This window comes from Marmota marmota, unplaced genomic scaffold (assembly GCF_001458135.2).
Source record: "Marmota marmota marmota unplaced genomic scaffold, marMar, whole genome shotgun sequence".
In the NCBI taxonomy this organism is placed as follows: domain Eukaryota; kingdom Metazoa; phylum Chordata; class Mammalia; order Rodentia; family Sciuridae; genus Marmota; species Marmota marmota.
Genome location: NW_026000005.1, coordinates 40,788,292 through 40,806,478, shown reverse-complemented (window position 1 = coordinate 40,806,478; position 18,187 = coordinate 40,788,292). Strand labels below are relative to the sequence as shown.

General features: G+C 42.1%; 1 protein-coding gene across 1 annotated transcript in view; it reads left to right on the top strand.

Moving 5' to 3' along the window:
- The first annotated feature begins 331 nt into the window (after window positions 1–331).
- Window positions 332–18,187, top strand: part of Fam124b (family with sequence similarity 124 member B) — a 27,367-nt gene continuing 9,511 nt past the window's right edge. The window contains exon 1 of the mRNA XM_015481461.2: window positions 332–3,559. Coding sequence (XP_015336947.1) covers window positions 2,828–3,559 — 732 coding nt within the window. The 5' untranslated portion in view covers window positions 332–2,827. The remainder of the gene's footprint in view (window positions 3,560–18,187) is intronic.

Below are 18,187 nucleotides of genomic sequence, written 5' to 3'. Positions count from 1 at the left end.
AGAGGCTTGTGGTCCTGAGGGTCCTGTTCCCATCAGCCTCCTCTCTCCCTGGTGCCAACCTGAGCTCCTTCCCTGTCTGATGCCATACACTTGTCAGGACTTAAGCAGCATCTCTTTTCCTCCAGGCTGCCTAGTGGCTCTCATCTAGGTGGCTCCATGGCACGCTGCAGTGCCCTCGATCACTGCACTGATGACATTGTTTTAGGTGCTTCTCCAAAGTGCACTGTCTGCACAGTGCCTGGCTTTCAAGATGTGGGATGAATAGACATAAGCTGTACATTAAAAATGAAAAGAAAGTTTCTCAAAGTTTTCTTGGGGGCTAGGGTTGGGACTATCAGGGTTTTAACATATTCCACTGTGTTTATGAGACTTGCAGAAGGGACCAATTTTCAATGAATTCCATGGGTCTTCACAAATCCTCATAACTAGCTGGTTTCTTCGATTTCCTTTGACTACTTGTCACCAGCATCCCCACTTTGCTGAAGAGTGGGCCACCTGGAACTGACGCCTGGTGAAACCTGGGCGTCGTTACCAAATTTAGGGGAAAAAAAGGTGGAGAACCACATGTCAGCTTCCCAGATGCTGAGGACCAAAGTGGATGGTTCCCCTGATACTTTTTGTCTGGGCCTTCCACAGAGGCCTCGTGCAAAATTTAAGATCTTGGTGGAGCACAGCTGAGAATCTGGCATTTGCAGTGGGCAGTGGGGGTGACAATGACGTGAGAGTCCGTATTTCATGTTCTGTTCCTGGAGAATTCACTGCAGAGACAGCCTGCCCCCCACCCCTGCAAGTTCTTAACATTTTTGATGCCAACAAATTAATGAAATTTTAAATCCTGACCAAAATGATAACCCCAAGAGGGATAAAAATGTTTTTTGGCATTGGATAAAACTTTCCTACGTAAGAGCTCAAATATTTGCCTTATACGACATGTTTTGTCTCAGGGGTATAAAGTTTCTCCTCTAATCTCTAGAATTATTTCTATTATTTCCAAAATTTCAAAACCTGTTTTAAAAAATCATGGTTTTATCTAAAGTGACCCAACATAGTTAGCTCTGTAAACAGAAGGACAGGAGAAAGAAGAGGGGTTTATATCCAGGGATGAGAAGGTTATTATATTTAAATGCCAGCATGTGACATTTATTAAGAGTTGAAAAAAAATCTCAAGAGCTATAACACCTTAAAAAATACTCTAATGATATTTTTTTTGAAATTTGAAGCAAAGTGAAGTTATTTACTGAGTTGTTCATGGTAATTAAGAAGCAATTTATCTGTTGTAAGCTATATTTATGTATTTTTCCAATGAAGAAAGCATGAGAATTATGAAATTCAAATGATTAACCTCATATATAGATTTAAAAGCAAATCTGAATAGAAATTATTTCTGTCCTTGGATGACAATTTTTCACTTTAAAGTTGGTTATTGTACTACTAAAGGAATCCACCTATATAAAATCAAAGTTGGAACAAGTTACAGTTTTAATCTGAAAAGTTTCTTAATTTTTAAAAAGCAAAGTCACACTGTGTTCCATTATGGTGTTAATAAATTGCTTTTTAAAAAGAATTACATTTAGAAAAATGTGCCTGTCCACACCTTTTAAGAAGCACAGCTATTAGAATAGCAAATGATTTTTGAATTACTATTTAGGACACATTAGCAGATTGTGTTCAAAGCTTGACAACACTCTGATGGAGGACCATTCAATTTTAGATTCGCAACTCACAGTCTCCCACAAATGTGTCAACTAGAAATTGCTGAGACATCCTTTCCCTGCCAGTAGGAAGAAAATCTGGGCTGGACCTTCTGGGCCCCAGAAGGGCAGTACAGGATGTGGACCTCTAGGTTCCTGGGTTCAAATCTTCCTATGGCCACTTCTTAGCTGAGAGATTGTAAGCCAGTTACTCGGTTTTTCTATGTCCCAATTTCTTCATCAGCAACTGGGGACTAATGTTCCCTTCTTTTTAAGTTTGTAGGGTGATTAAATCAATTGATACGAAGTGTTTATGATTGCACTTAGTAGATCCTCAAGAGATAGAAGCAATTACTATTGTTGATTTGTAAATCTCTTTCCAAGGAATTTGTATGAATCAAGGGTTATTTTGTTGTTTGATATCTTCTTAGTACATTCAGACTCTTCTGTAGAGCAAACACTTATTTTTTTATTTAGATAAAATATTTTTCTCTCCGAGTCCTAGCATAAAAAGTTCAAAAACAAAATAAAAAAGACAAAGGGGTGGGGGGGAACTGGCAAGGGTTCAAGTTTTGAGAATTGTTTTAAAGAAGTCATTGTATTCAGGTGGCCTGGCAGGCTACTGTAAACACCAGGAGATGTGAGTAGGAAGTCAGAGCCATTGTGGCTCAATCAAGTGAATGTCTTTTCAACTAAACAGATGGCTATCAGGCTACCAGGGCTGACTCCGTTCCTTTCTGCCTGGTCATTTCCTTTGCCGAGTATCTGCAAGAACCACCCATTCGGGTGGTTCTCAGGATTATAGGTTTTTAGGTCAAACAGAAACCCTGGGGAATGCCTGAAAGAGCCAAATGAGCAGTTGCGTGCTGCGCAGGCCGGGTGACGTGGAGCCACTGATGTAGTGTGTAGTGGAGGCTCCTGAGTCCATAACCATGTGACATTCCCTCCCTGTGCATCCACGGGCAGCCGAGCGTGTGCTCTCTGCCTGGGGGCCGAGTTCTGAAGGAACTGTTGGAGCTGAAGGTTTTGTGGTGGGCAAAGGCTCTGTGTGAGACCCCAGGGTGGCCTCACCGGCTCCTTCATTGACCTCAGAAGTCTGAGCAGTGGCCTGAACGCTTGCTTTGCTTTGCTCCACCATGGATGAGACACAGGAGCCACTGGCCATGACCGTACACCTCCTTGCTGACTCTGGGCATGGCTTGCTTCTGCAGCAGGCTCTGGACCAGCTCCTGGATTGCATCTGCCCAGGGATGCGCCTCTTCCTGGTGTCAGAGCGCGTCCGACCAGTGAAATACTACGAGAGGCACCACCCGAGGCGGTCCCGGTTCCCGGGGATGTCTGTGCTGCTCTTCCTGCATGAAAGCCGTGGAGAGGAGCGCCTGCTTCGCGTCCTGGACTCCCTGCAGCGTCCACCCTGGCAGTGCTACCCTACGCAAGATGTGCAGGGGAGACTTCGTCCCTACCTCCTTGCAAATCAGGAGTTCTACAGCTTGGACAACCAGATGCCTGTCTGGGGCGTCAGGCAGGTGCACTGTGGCACCGAGATCCTGAGGGTGACGCTGTACTGCAGTTTTGACAACTACGAAGATGCCATCAGACTCTATGAGATGATCCTGCAGAGAGAGGCCACTTTGCAAAAGAGCAACTTCTGCTTCTTTGGGCTCTACACCACTGAGAACTTGGCTCTGCAGCTCTCCCTGAAGCAGCTACCCCTGGGAACTTCGGTGGACCCCAAAGAGTCTTGCGTGCTGCAGTTCAAGGTTCAAGAGATCGGCCAGCTGGTGCCTCTTCTACCCAACCCGTGTGTTCCCATCAGCAGCACCAGGTGGCAGACGCAGGACTATGATGGTAACAAGATTCTGCTGCAGGTATTTCTCCTCTTCCTTTGTAGTCTTGTACATGACATGGAACTGAGTAGTTTTACTTCTCAGCAGGTATGAGTGTTGATTTAGTCTGATGGTTCTCAACCTTGGTTGCATATTAGAAGCCCTTGGGAGTTTTCAAAAAATTCCCATACACTCTAGACCAGTTAGACCAGAATCTCTGGGTGCTCAGGGACATTTTTTTTTTTTTTTTAACAAAGCTCTTTGGACAATTCTAATATGCAGTGGAAGTAAGAGCCACTGATCTAATTAAGTATGCTCATGTGACAGGTAAGAAAGTCAGACTTGATGAGAAATTTGCAATACTATTGACTTAATTTTTAAGTATCTTAAATCACTGTCAAATTTTACTACAAATCAAGTTAGATGGTCAGGACCTCTTCAAATCTTAAAATTAAAACCTCCTTTCCTAACCATCCTATTGAAACCAAACACAGCTAGTGTATATCACTGTTGTCTCTTACGTGTTCAATGTGGCAGTTGAGCTTTGCCACTTAGTAGTTATGTGACCTTGGGTCTCAGTTTCTTAATTACCTTAGTGAAGGATATTGACATCCGCCTGCAACAAAGGTTCTCATCTGCACAGAATGCCCTAATACTTACCAACCACATCCTTAAGATAGTGCTCAAAACTTTATTTTATCTATTGTTGTTTCTATGTTGCCCTAAAGTCTTTAAATTGATAATTTTTAATACTCATAACCATCTAGGAAGTTGCTTTTTTTCCCCATTTTGCAGATCGAAAAACTGAGTTCAGTTACTTGCCCAAGATAAAGCTTAGGAAGTGTCTATCAGACTTCAAAGTCCATGTGGTTAACTGCTGCATCCCAGGGCTCTGAGTCTGTGTATGGGTGTGTAAGTGTGCAGGCACAGGGACATATGCGATGGTTAGAACAAAATATTCCATGGCATCTGCCTTTGAGAAATGATCAGAAATCCCTGTAAGTCCTATTGGATAAAGTAATGACAGACTACAGTAGGACTTGTTTTTCCTTTTAGTTAATTTTTTTGACATTGCTTTAACTTCTTAGTTAATAAAACATGAATCATACTGATTCTACATTAAATGCTTTCTGAATTATTTACCTTCTTGTTTACAAACTATGGCTAGGCACTTTCTTTTGTTTATTATACAACTGTCTAATTTCTAAGGCATCTGAAGTTTCTCTTTCAGATTTAATCTCCAGAACTTAAAGTCAGCCTCACCAGCAAACAAAAACTGAACATGCTTGAGTGGGGTAGGAGACGCCTTCTTACTCATGCCTGTTTTAAAGGCTAACTGGTGTTTTCTTTGAAACCACAGCTTATACAATTAGTTACTGTGGAAAGTTGAATCAGATTTGGAGAGAGTAGAAGGGCTTTTTTTTTTTTTTTTGAAAAGCGAAAAACCATGAAGAATATGGAACTAGCCCCCTGTCCTCTGGGGATTGTTTAGGAGTCTGCATTTGTCCTTTATTCTCAAAGCCCACCTGGAGACACTAGCTCCTTCCTGGTCTTATCCAGAGTTCTCCCAGCTTCCTGTATTTCTGCTTTTCCACTCCAAAACATTAGCCTTGCTTGGTCCCACCACCTCCATGACATGCAAACAAAATGAGGGAGTGTCTTCTGGAAAATTCTGCCCTGGCTTCTTGTCATAAAAGTGCTGGAGGAAAGTGCACAAAGCCTTGGTTGTAGTACACCACAAAAGACAGCAGACTGTAGTTTCCACTTGACTCTTATAGTAGAGTGAATTTTTCAGAATTCAAAGTCCAGGCCAAGCTTTCTGGGAATGGAGGAAAAGGAATGGGGAGGGGGTGAAAAATTTGGCTTTGTAAAATTTTTTTGACATTGCTTTAACTTCTTAGTTAATAAAACATGAATCATATTGATTCTACATTAAATGCTCGGGATCCGACTCTCAGCTCTGCCACCTTCCTCTTGGTTTTGCCCTCAGCCAGCTGGCTGCCAACAGCCCCAGGGACTACATTCTTCACATGGGCTCTGTTTTGGTGTGGATATGAAGTGTCCCCCAAAAGCTTATATGTGAGGTAATGCATGAATTTTCAGAGTTGAAATGACTGGGTAGTGAGAGCCTTCACCTAATTGGTACATTGATCCATGATATGGGTTAATTGAGTGGTAACTGTAGGCAGGCAGGGTGTGGCTGGAGGAGTTAGGTCACTGGGGTGTGCCTTTGGAGGGCTATGTTTTGTCCCTGGTGAGGGGCACCTTCTCTCTCTGTTTCCTGGTTTTCATTTACTGAGCTTCTTTCCTCCTCCACACCCTTCGGCAATGATGTGCTGCCTCACCTTGGGTCCAGAGCTACCGAGTTGGCCATCTAGGGACTGGTAACCTCTAAAACTGTGATCCAAAATAAACTTTTCCTTCTCTAATCGTTCTTGTTGGAGCTTTTGGTTACAGTGGTGGAAAAGCCGACAAAAGCAGGCTCTGAGTGCCCACAATAGTCCAACCAAATTCCTGGGTCCACTCTAATCAGACCCAGTTGGACCTGATTCTCTTCTCTAAACCAGTAATTACACTCAGGAGAATGGGACGGTGTGGATTCCTTTAGTCCTGAGGTGAAGGCCCTGCCCTACTTTCTACCCTAAACTGCAGAGTCAAACTGGCCTCCGGGACTCTCAGGGAAGAGACAGTTTCTCCAGTGAAGATCAGAGCAGAAGAGACAAATACTTAGTGCCTCCAAATGATTCATGTCCAGTAAATACAAGAAAATAAAACCTACTCAAGGGAAAACCACAACCTCAGGTTAACCCTCCACAGATAATCCCTCCTTGGGGCCAGGATGGAGGCAGCTGTGCCCAGGGGCCTGAGTGTGTGCTAGACCCAGGGGCCATGGAGAAGCTTTCCTAAGGAGCAATGGCTGACCTGCATGGTGAGCTGGATGGACAGAAGGAAGTAGCCAGCTGCAGAAAGGAGGAAGGGCATTCCAAACAGAGGGCCAGCAGGGCACTTCCATAGCAGGGCACATCCAGCAAAGTGCCTGGAGAGCTGTGTGGCTACAGTGAAGGCAGGAGTCGGGGGCTGGGGGGATGATAAGCAGGTGGCCAGAGGCCAAATCATTAGGAGCATGGTCTGCCATGGGATATAAGAATCTTTTCTAGTTTTCTTCTGTGAAGCTGAGACCTAGACCAGTGTGTGCCATGTGACGGGCAAATACATTCTTGTATGAATGCATGGGTTCCTTGATAAGTTAGTTCAATTATAACCTTAGTGTAATGAGTGGTCACTGATGGATCCTACGAATGGTACTGACATGTATAGTCTGTTATGGGACTCTAATGAGAGAACATATGTGGAGGTGTTTGGTAACGTAGAAATTTCCAGAGACCGTGCAAAAGCAATGGAGGTGTGACTTGTGCTTGTCAGAAGGCCACAAGCTACCTTGCAGTATGCATCCATTCCACATGATCTTTTTTTTTTCTTCTTTTTTTAATTTGTTTTAATTAGTTACACATGACAGTACAATGATCTTGACATATCATACATTTGAATCAAATGGGGTATAATTTCTCATTTTTCTGAGTGTATAGGTTGCAGAATCACATTGGTTATACAATCACGTATATATATACACAGCAATACTAGTGTCTATGTTCTTCCTCACTGCAGATTGTCCGATGTTTCTCAGAATCATGCTTATTTATTCCAGAAATATTTATTGAGTGCCTAACCTGGGCCAGACCCTGTTCTGAACCCTGTTCTCATTTGGGCTGTTTTAATCCTGCATCTTCAATTCTTAGTGGATGTACATATAGAGTGGTTTTCCTCTTCTCTCTCCCCATTTTGCAGTCCCTTTACTTTCTCCCTGTGTATTTTTAAAAAATTTATTTATTTATTCTAATTGGTTATACATAACAGCAGAACACATTTTAATTCATAGTACTCATATACAGCACAATTTTTCATATCTCTGGTTGCTCACAAAGTAGAGTCATACCATCGTGTCTTCATACATGTACTTAGGGTAATGATGTCCATCTCATTCCACCATCTTTCCTACCCCCATGCCCACGTCCTTCCCCTCCCTCCCCTCTGCTCTATCTAAAGTTTCTCCATTTCTCCCATGCTTGTCCCCCATCTCCATTATGGATCAGCATCCACATAGCAGAGAAAACCTTCGGCCTTTGATGTTTTGGAATTGGTTACTTCGCTTAACATAATATTCTCCAACTCCATCCATTTACCTGCAAATGCCATGATTTTATTCTCTTTTAATGCTGAATAATATTCCATTGTGTATGTATACCACTGTTTCTTTATCCATTCATCTACTGAAGGGCATCTAGATTGGTTCCACAATTTACTTTTGTGAATTGTGCTGCTATAAACATTGATGTGGCTTCATGGGATATATAAAGAACTCAAAAGACTTAACACCAAAAACAAACAAACAAACAAACAAAAACAAATAACCCAATCAGTAAATGGGCCAAGGAACTGAACAGACACTTCTTAGAAGATGATATACAATCAATCAACAAATGTATGAAAAAATGTTCAACATCTTTAGCAATTAGAGAAATGTAAATCAAAACTATTTTTAAGATTTCATCTCACTCCAGTCAGAATGGCAGCTATTAAGAATACAAAGAACAATAAGTGTTGGTGAGGATGTGAGGAAAAGGCACACTCATACATTGCTGATGGGACTGCAAATTGGTGCAGTCAATAAGGAAAGCAGTATGGAGATTCCTTGGAAAACTTGGAACAGAACCACCATTTGACCCAGGAATCCCCAAAGGACTTAAAAACAGCATACTATAGTGACACAGCCACATTTCCCTGTGTTTTTGTCACTGGTGGAAGCAATGATGCCTGTGTGTGTTAAGGGAAAGTAGAATGGGCAATGATGCCCCCCACATTTTTAAACTTCCTGCAAGTTAAACCCTGCCCTCAATCAAATAAGCTGTTTAAGAATGAACCACACACAGAATCTGTAGGTCAACGTTGCTGGTTCTCAGCTTTCCACACCTGAGCCCCATGCTCCAAAGTTGCATTCATGGTACTTCTTGTAGATTCCCTCCCCAAATTTACATATGTATGGTCCCTCTGCCCTGTTTACCTGCTGTCACCCACTTCTTCCTTGGGCAATCCCAGGGTGGACTCCATGCAGACTCAGGTTTCCAGGTTGCTGAGTTAGGATAGATGACTTATTCTGTTTGATATTTACTGGGGAAACTTCATAAATGAGAAGGATAAAACCTTCCTGGAAGCTACTTGAAAAGTTCCAGCAAAGTCTATCGGTTGTGACCATGTGGGAGATGAGACCGCCATGCTGTTGTTCTATGGTTTGGATCTTAAATGTTCCATAAAGGCACATGTCTTAAAGCCTTGGTCTCTGGCTTGGTGCTGTTGGGCGGTGGCAGAAACGTTAGGAAATAGAGCCCACTGGGAGGTCTTCAGATCATTGGAGGCATGACCTTGAGGGAGAGAGTGGGTCTCCAGCACTTTCCTCTCTGTCACTTCTAAGCCATGAGGTGGAGCTATGCTCCACTACCATAGTTCCCTGACAGGAAGTGCTGCCTTGTCACAGGTCCAAATGCATCAGAGTTAGCTAACTGATCATGGACTGAAACTTTCAAAACTGTGAGCCAAAGTAAACCTTACTTGTTATAAGTTGATATCTCAGGTATTTGTTATAGTAGGGAAAGCTGACTAAACATTTTGTTACCCTTTGGTTCAATGTTCTGTGTGATGTCACACTGCCCTTCTAGTCTAGTGAGGTGTGGATCCATCTCCCCATTTGTGCCTGTAGTACCAGGTGACCTGTGATAAATCTGAGTAGGGAAAGGCAAGCTTAAAATGACGAGGGGCATATGGGAAATGGAAGACATGTGACTTGGAGGATGATTGAACTGATTATAGCTGAGTGGGCTGGGGATGTGGCTCAAGTGGTAGTGCGCTTGCCTGGCATGCGGGCGGCCCGGGTTCGATCCTCAGCACCACATACAAACAAAGATGTTGTGTACGCCAAAAACTAAAAAGTAAATATTTAAAACTTCTCTCTCCCTCCCTCTCTCTCTCTCTTATTCTCTCTCATTCTTTCAAAAAAAAAAAGATTATAGCTGAGTGTGGGGTGGAGAGTTCAAATGAATTTAGGAGAACGATTTTTGGTCCACTGAGAATGGGTGCAGAAGGATATCAAGTAGAATTTGAAGAAAGTCATTTGTTCAGGATTCTAGAGAGGAGGCAGACACGATCATGTCTGTAATGTGTAACTTAGGACAATAACTCCAGTACCATCAAATAAGATTGGGTGGAGAACAGACTGAACATTTGAGGTAACTTTAATTGAACATTTAAGAGTCAGCAAAGTTTTGAAATAGGAAATTCATAGTGGGGCTAAATAGCAGCTGCGTTGATAGGAGTTAAAATGAATTAGACAAAGAGGGTGAAGAAGAGAGAAGTGATGATGAGTCCTGCCACATTGGGTCTGAGGTGTTTGCAGGAGATTCAGGTGAGGACATTCCACAGTCAGTGGCCACTGAGGGTTGCAAGTGATGACTGAAGTGCTAGGAAGGAGTGACATTATCAATCAAGAGATTATAAAGTGAAAAGAGATGAAACAGGACTTAGAAAATGCCTTATACTTCAAGATGGGGCGAGGAGAAAGAACCAGTGAGAGAAACTGGGAAGGAGCGATCAGGAGAATAAAATCATGACGCCGCAGAAGCCAGCACGTCTGTAGGTGTCCTGTAGTCCAAAGATGTGGCCTCTTAGGTATGCTGAGCCAAGTCTCTCAGGTTCTTCCATCTGGATGGCTCACCAGGCCACCGGTCTCTTGTTGTGTTGACCTCACCCCCGAGAGATCACCACCTACGGCAGGCCCTGTCTGCACTGGTAACTGCCACCCCCACCCCCTGGGACTATGGGAAGGTTTCTACCATCCTCCTGGGCCTGGGGTATAATTTTAATAAGATCTTTCTGAAGATTTGAGGATAAAGCAGAAAAAGACAAATTCTGTACAAGAAGAATAACTGGCAAAGACCAGTAGATGTCAACATTCTCAGAGTCTCCTCCCAGGCCAAGAAGTGACCGTTAGGTCCTTTATAGATGTCCCCCATGTTTTCTCCACAAAAGGGGGTTCAGGCCAAACTCATAGAGTAGGAAGGAAGATGCCTCCCTCCCACTCCCACCCCTTGATATTCACCTTCCAGGCCTTTTTTTTTTTTTTTGGCTAGGGTATCTCCTTCCTAAGTTGGTTGAAATGGGAAAGTTCGCATCTCCCTCACCTCCCATGCCCAGGGTTGGTTTCTTGTGCCTGGGACCTGGGTGGGAGAGATCAGTTCCCTCAGCAGGTGAGCCCTGCATCATTACAGTCTGGGGTTTCCAGTCTCAACAACTGATGGTGGTTGTCAGCCGTTCATTCCAGTGGATTTGCCAAACTCATTCTTCCAGATGAGCTCAAGCCTCTGCATCCTTTAGCAGCCCTTCACCTCACCTCTGGGTCCCCTGCGGTCAGCCTGAGTCAGAGTCCGCAGGAGCTTCCAAGACACAGTCAGGGAGCAGAGATGTCACGTGTCTTTGAAGAAGATTCCATTTCACACATGCATTCCTCTTTTCCCTCTCCAACTGAGACTCGTTCCTAGGCTTAGGCTGCCTTGTAAAATTTTCTGTGATGATGAAAATATTCTATTTTTGCACTGTTCAATATGCTGGCTGCTGGCCCCATGCGGCTCCTAGGTACTAGAAATGTGATCAGTCAGGCTAAAGAGCAGAATTATTAATTTTATTTAATTTTAACACTTTAAATTTAAAGAGCCTCAGGTGGTCTGTGACTATTGAGTTAGACAGCACTGTTCTGGGTGATTTGTAAGGTCTCTTGAAACCGAAGCTTCTGCAAGGATATAGCTTCATCTCTTGAGTGTGAAATTCCATTTTTGAAAAATAATCAAGAGATTTAATATCAATTTTACTGAAAATGGTAGGTGGATCAAGCAATATGTAGTATTATTTTTTCAAGAGCACAAGATATGTACCTCTCTAATGCCGAGGGTGACCGTTTTATTCTAACTCTGAAAGTCAGATTTTCTAGGTTTTGAAACACTAGTTATTTATAAACCCTCCTTTCTTTCTTTCTTTCTTTTTTTTTTTTTGCAGAAACCCCACATCTAGTCAGTCACCCACCATTCTGATTTTCTTTTGAAGTCCTTTCTTCTTCCCATCTTCCTGCTTTAGGCCCCCATGGCTTCAAATGTGCACTATGATTATGGCATTTTAACTCTCTGCTCTGGCTCTAGGCTGCTGCTTATCCTGTACGCTATTGTCAAAAAACCTTTGTAAATGACTGTCTGAGTTAAGCTCCTTCTCAGTTCAGTAAAAAGAAGGTAAACAAATAATATCAAAGACCCCTGGCTCAGCTTCCAAGAGCCTTCATATTCAGGGCCACCTAACGTCTCCCTTTGCAGCCTCTTTCTTGGTCCACACTGTCTTTCTTTCCCTCTTTCCAGAATTCTAGACTCACTCCACACGTGTGCTTGTTTTTAATTATTTTTTTTTTAATTGTGGCAAAATATATATAAGAAAACTTTACTATTTTTGATCTTTAAAAATTTTTACAAAACCTCTTTTTCTTTTAAAAAATTCTTATAAAATATTTTGGTGAAATACACGTAACATTAAATTTACCTTGTTAGAAGTGGGGTGCAGCAGCACACACCTGGAATCTCAGCAGCTGGCCACGGGAAAGGCTGAAGCAGAACTGTAAGTTTGAGGTCAGCCATGGCAACTTAGACTCTGTCTCAAAATACACAGAAAAATAAAATAGAAAAGGGCTGGAGATGTAGCTCAGTGGTAAAGTGCCCCTGGGTTCAATCTCCATTACTGCAAAACAGGAACAAAAACAAAACTTAACTGGGCAAGGTAACACATGCTTGCAATCCAAGCAATTCAGGAAGCTGAGGCAGGAGGATCATGAGTTTGAGGCTAGCCTCAGCAACCTTTAGCAAGGCCCTAAGTAACTTGATGAGATCTTGTTTCAAGAAATAAAAAGGACTGGACATGTAGCTCAGTGGTAAAGTACCCCTGTGTCAATCCCCAATACCCAAAACAAACACAACAAAACAAAAAACAAACAATAATTTTTAAAATGTGTAATTCAATATTGTTAAGTACATTTGCAATATTATAACACCATCACCATTATCCATTTCCAGAATTTTTTATGACTAATTTTTTATGACTAATATTCCATTGTGTGTATACCTGTATCTGTGTATTGCCTGATCTATCCGGTATCCAAGGAAGTCTTGCATTTCTTCTTCAATTATCTACCATTAAGGCTCTGACCAAATTATGCCCCTCACTGAAACCTTCTGTGAAGCTCAAGGGCTATTAATTCCTGTTCCTAACTAGAATGTTTCACACTAAATCTTTGTAGTACATAACTGATTATGTATTTTCCCATTTTTACATCATATAATGTAGAACTTTATGACTCTCTTTTTTCAGTATTTTATGAAATGTTTATATTCTTTTATTTCAAATGACTAATCAAGAACATAAAGGTGAACATAGCTAAGCATCTGTTGATGAGATGACGTGAAGTGCATGCATGCTTATGCACAGAGCAAAAATTCCATTCCTAAAGGAGAAATAGGGACATAAAAGGAAGGGATGGAACCAAAGCAAGACTGAAATCCAGCTGGACAAACAAGTCCTGGAGTGCCATGTCCAGCATCTGGGGAACATGGCATTGTGATGTTCTCTCTAAAGGGCTGTGTAGTTATGCCCATATGTCCTTGTTGGTTGCAGCATAAATAACTCTCTCTTGGCTTGTCTCAACTTGAATCCTGCAGCTTTCTTTGGCAAAATTTCCACATTGCTGACACCTCTTAATCTTGGGAATCTCCACTGTGGTTTCAGCTCCCTTCTCACTTCTCATGCATTCTCCTCCCTGCTGCTGCCTTTAGGGAGTCTCACTCTGCAGGACACTGCCTGGTCCCCTAGGCCTTCCTTTGAAATCTTGATGTAAGCCTCCATGACCCCTTACCTTTACCATCTGAATTCCTGCAGAACAAGTGCCAGGTGAACAATGCCAAGGTCTGCTGCATTCTCAAGCAGTAGCCAGGCTTCTTGGAAACATGGCTGCAGTGACCTCTCAGTACAGGAGCATGGTGAAACAACTTTCTATCCTCCGCCCTCCCACCTGTGCAAGCAGTATGCCCCAAAGTCTCTACTCAAAGGAATTTTAACTTTTACAACTTTGAGCCTGCGATAGATGTGGCCTTGTTAATGCCTGAAATGCTCTTGAGCCATCTTTCCTATTGCCTCTGTGTAAAATACTTAGAATCTCTTTAGTGGCTGCAATCTCTTCAACAACCATTACTTCCTTGGCCCCAGTTTTAGACACATTTTTCTGGCCAAATTGCAAGTTTTTCGAATCTTTCTGTTCTGTATTCTGCTTCTGATTATTACAGTAATTGTGGTTAAAAGCCACCGCCATCATTCTATCACCTGAATACTGTGCTGCCTTGAAATTTCCTCCACCAGAAATTAGTCCATCACCTTTCAATTTAGCCTCATAGAAAGTCTAAGGATGTGGGTAAAATGTTGACAACTTCTTTTCTAGAATGTAACATGAGTTGCCTCTAATCCAATTTCCAATAGAGTCCTCCTTCTCTGAATCCTCATGAACCCAGTTTTTACTGTCCACAATTCTGTCAGCATTTTGGTCTTCTGATCTCCCACCAGAATCACTCATTAAGCTCTGCTTACATTGTAAGTCTTCTCCAAATTTCATCTCCTAACTTTTCAAACAACTCCTACAAACCAGTTCCAAATGCTTCCAAACCACATGGTCATGTTAGGCATATCAGTAATCCCAGTTCTTGGAGTAATGGGGGCAGACAGTGAGGGGTAAAGTAGGTCACAGGGGTTTCTTATTATCTACATAATTCTGTTTTTGTCACCTTTTCCTCTCTGTGACCAAAAACCTGATAAGAACAACTTAGAGGAGGAAAAGTTTATTTTGGCTCATAATTTCAGAGGTTCAGTCCATGGTCAGCTGACTCCATATTTCTGGGTCAAAGGTGAGACAGAACGTCATGATGGAAGGGTGTGGCCAAGGGAAGCAGCTCAGGACATGGCAACCAAGAAGGGGTGAGAGAAGGAGAGAGAAGGAGAAAAAGAGAGGGAGCACTCACAAGAGGGAGAGAGAAATGAGCTAGAACCACGGACAAAATATAAACCCTAAAATCATGTTCCCACTGACCTACTTCTTCCTGCCTACCTTTACCACTCAGTTAATCCATTCAAGTGGATTCATTCACTAATCATGTCACAGCTCTCATAATCCAATCATTTCACCTCTGAACATTTCATTGTTTCAAAATTGAGCTTGTGGGGACACCTCATATCTAAATCATAACAGCTGCTACAACAGCAGGTTGATATCAGTGGTTTTGGCTAGTTGATCTAGTACTTTCTAAAACATCAGTTAATTGGAAAAGACTCATTTCAACTCTGAAATAAATCTGGCACTATTTGGGGGTTTCTTATTATCTACATAATTCTTTTCCATGCAATCATTTCCCCCAGTGTTGGAGGAATCCTCTTTGGCTGTTCTCTTGAAATCATTTTCAGTAAGAAACAATATTGCTTTCCCTTCATGTTTAATCATTTTTTTCTGATGCATTTTATCTTGTATTTTGAGGAGGCGAGAGTCATAAATGGGTGAAAATGATTTCCCTGTTCCTCATGATAGTTGATAATGTTCCCTGAACTTGGAAAATCCTACCCTCAATTTATAACATTTCACAAACATTTCTTAGAAAGAAGAGCTCTAAATAGCTAGAATTCCTATAAATGCACTTCAATTTGTTTTTTTGGCAAGAGGAGCTTTATTTCTCCTCAAGAGATTCGTCTCAATCACTTAGCATTATGTTTCTCCTGGAAATCCATTCCAACTGCACGCAACTGCATTTCTATGTTAATAATGTTGCACTCACTTTTGCCATATGGTCTATGAATCTTAGACTTCTTTTTTTTTTAAAGTTGACATTTTCCTCTCTTAAAAAGATTGCAGCAACGTCCATCTATAATATCAAGTCACTTTGAATTTTTTGTTATTTCCTTTTTTTAGCTGAGGATTAAACCAGGCCCTTGCACATGTCCAGCACATGTTCCACACTGAGCTATATCCCTCAATTTTCTTAAGAAGACTTTATAGCTACTTAATAATAACCAGGGGTCAAATTTATAGATGGTCCCTTTTCATTCATTTCTTTGTGCAAAAATTTATACTTTTTCATCTCTTCAAAATGTTAAGCCTTACTTTACAGATATTCAGTTATTATTTATTATTTATTAAGTACTGTGCTAGGTACTAGAAATATAATGATGAAGAGATTGTACACAATCCCTGCTGTTCTGGATGGCAAAATCTCGGGGGAAAATACAGAGGGATAAATAGCCAAGGACAAAACAGTTTGGTAAGTACTGAGACATGGGAGTTAGGTGCTGTGAGAGCTGCTGATAACATTAACGATGATGATTGAACCAATCCATGTAGAGCTTTGCTGTGTCCCAGGCACTGTTATTATTTACCTTCCACCACAATCCTGTGATGTTGGCACTTGTTATTATCTTCTTTTACAGATAAGGAAACAGAGGCATAGAAATACTAAGTAACAGTTCAAAGTCCCATGGCTGGTACATGCGAGTCAATATTCAGCAGCTTCTAACCCAAATTTGGTGATATTGAGTTGGCTTACAAAGTGAAATGATCATAAACTTGGAATTGACATGAGTAGAGTTTTCAGGCAGAAGGATTAGAGGAGGTCCATCCCAGATAGAAGAAATAATCTATACATACACTGGCATTAAGAGAGAACAAATCATCTTTAAGGAACTGAAAGAAGTTAAATTTCAGCATGTGGGGATCGAGAGAGAATTATCAGATTGGAGTAATGGGGGCAGACTGTGAGGGGTAAAGTAGGTCACAGGTGAGTTTGGTGGTAGGAAAGGAGAGGGTTGCTTGGATTTCATTTTAAGAAGAGTAGGAAGCCCGGGAAGCAGGACGCTGACACCATCACATCTGCTTTCAAACTTCCTCTTGGAGTGGAGACTGGAACAGTGGGAAGTAAGGGTCCACAGGGAGGTAAATGGCTGGTGCAGTCACTCTGGGGTTAAAGGTGGTAAGACTGGAGAAAGAGGAGGATCTGCGTGCTCTTTAGGAGGCAGAGTCTTTAGGAATGGGTGCCTGGGTACACATTGGATATGCAGAAGGACTCTTTTTTGAGTAACATGGGGACTAACAATGTGCTATCTTCTGAGACAGAAATGAGGAAGCAGAACGGATCTGTTGTGAAGAGGGAGGTGGATTCAATCCAGATGATTCTGGGCATGTTGAGATGCTGGTGCACAGAAGGCAGCTGGACAGGTAAAAGTGAAGTTTAGAAGACAGATCTGAGCTGTAGTTATAGTTTGGGGAGCTTTTATCATTTTGATGGTAATTGAAGGTATTGGTGTCTCAGAATGCTTAAGGAAGTATGTGTGGAGAAGAGGACCCAGGTCAGCTCTAGGTAACTACTACATTAGATGAACCAATATGAAAAGAGGCACCTTTAATCAAAACTGAAAAGAGGTAAGAGAAAGGAAGGAGAAAATCCAAAACAATGGGTGGGCATAAAAGCTAAGGAGAAGACAACTACAAAGGTAAAGATAAAGACTTCAAAGTAGAATTCCACTAAGTGCTCAAGAAAATTCATGACCAGGAGATTGATTGTAAAAGTAGATCAATGTAGATGATCTTGGTAAGAGCAATTTCATAAGGGGTAGGAGGGCAATCCAATGCTGTGGGCAAAGGACATGGGGGGAGGTTAGTAGGAAAAAATGTAGACAAATTCTATAAAAAATTTTGAATGTGAATGGGAAGAGGGAGAAAACTTTAGGGGGAAAGAGGGTAGAAGGCTACTTGAGAAAGTTTAATTGCTGTTGGAAAGGGGAAAGAGAAAGATTGAGAAATTGAGACTGAACATACAAGATACTAAAGTGGGAGAAATGAGTAATTATTAAGTTGCAATCATGGGAAGGGCAGGAGGTGATGGAATTCACAACACAGTTTAAATGTTCCCTTTCCTTGTGCAGAGGAGGAGTGAAGTCACAGGTGAGCCTGGTGTTAGGAAAGGAGAAGGTTGCTAAGTAATGATGGCTTTTGCCTTCTCTGTTATGTAAATGGTGATCCAGCTGGTGGGAGAGTGAGGGAGAGTGTGTCACTGAAGGATTCAGACAGTTCAGAGGATTTGAAACCACTGCTGTGATGAGTCGAGAGAGCAACTGTGGGAACAGGAGGGCTGGAGGGCAGCCTGAGTGAAGTTGGACACCACATCTTCCTTGTGATGCCAACCTTTACAGCTGTGTGTGTGTGTTCCCACAGGATCCTGGGTGCAAGCTCAGAGAACGTGAGTGAGCAACTCCAGTCCTCACTCCCATCCAGGGAGGGGAGATTTTGAAGGATGTTGTGGCAGAAAAGGACCAGTGCAGGAGAGTTGGAGGTCTTGGCAAGGAAATGGGTGAAGTGATAGTCTTGGAACTCCAGTAAGCCATGGAAAGAAGTAAAGACAGGAGGTAGGCGGAACGGTGACCACCGGCAGAAAAGGCCCAGTGGCCCAC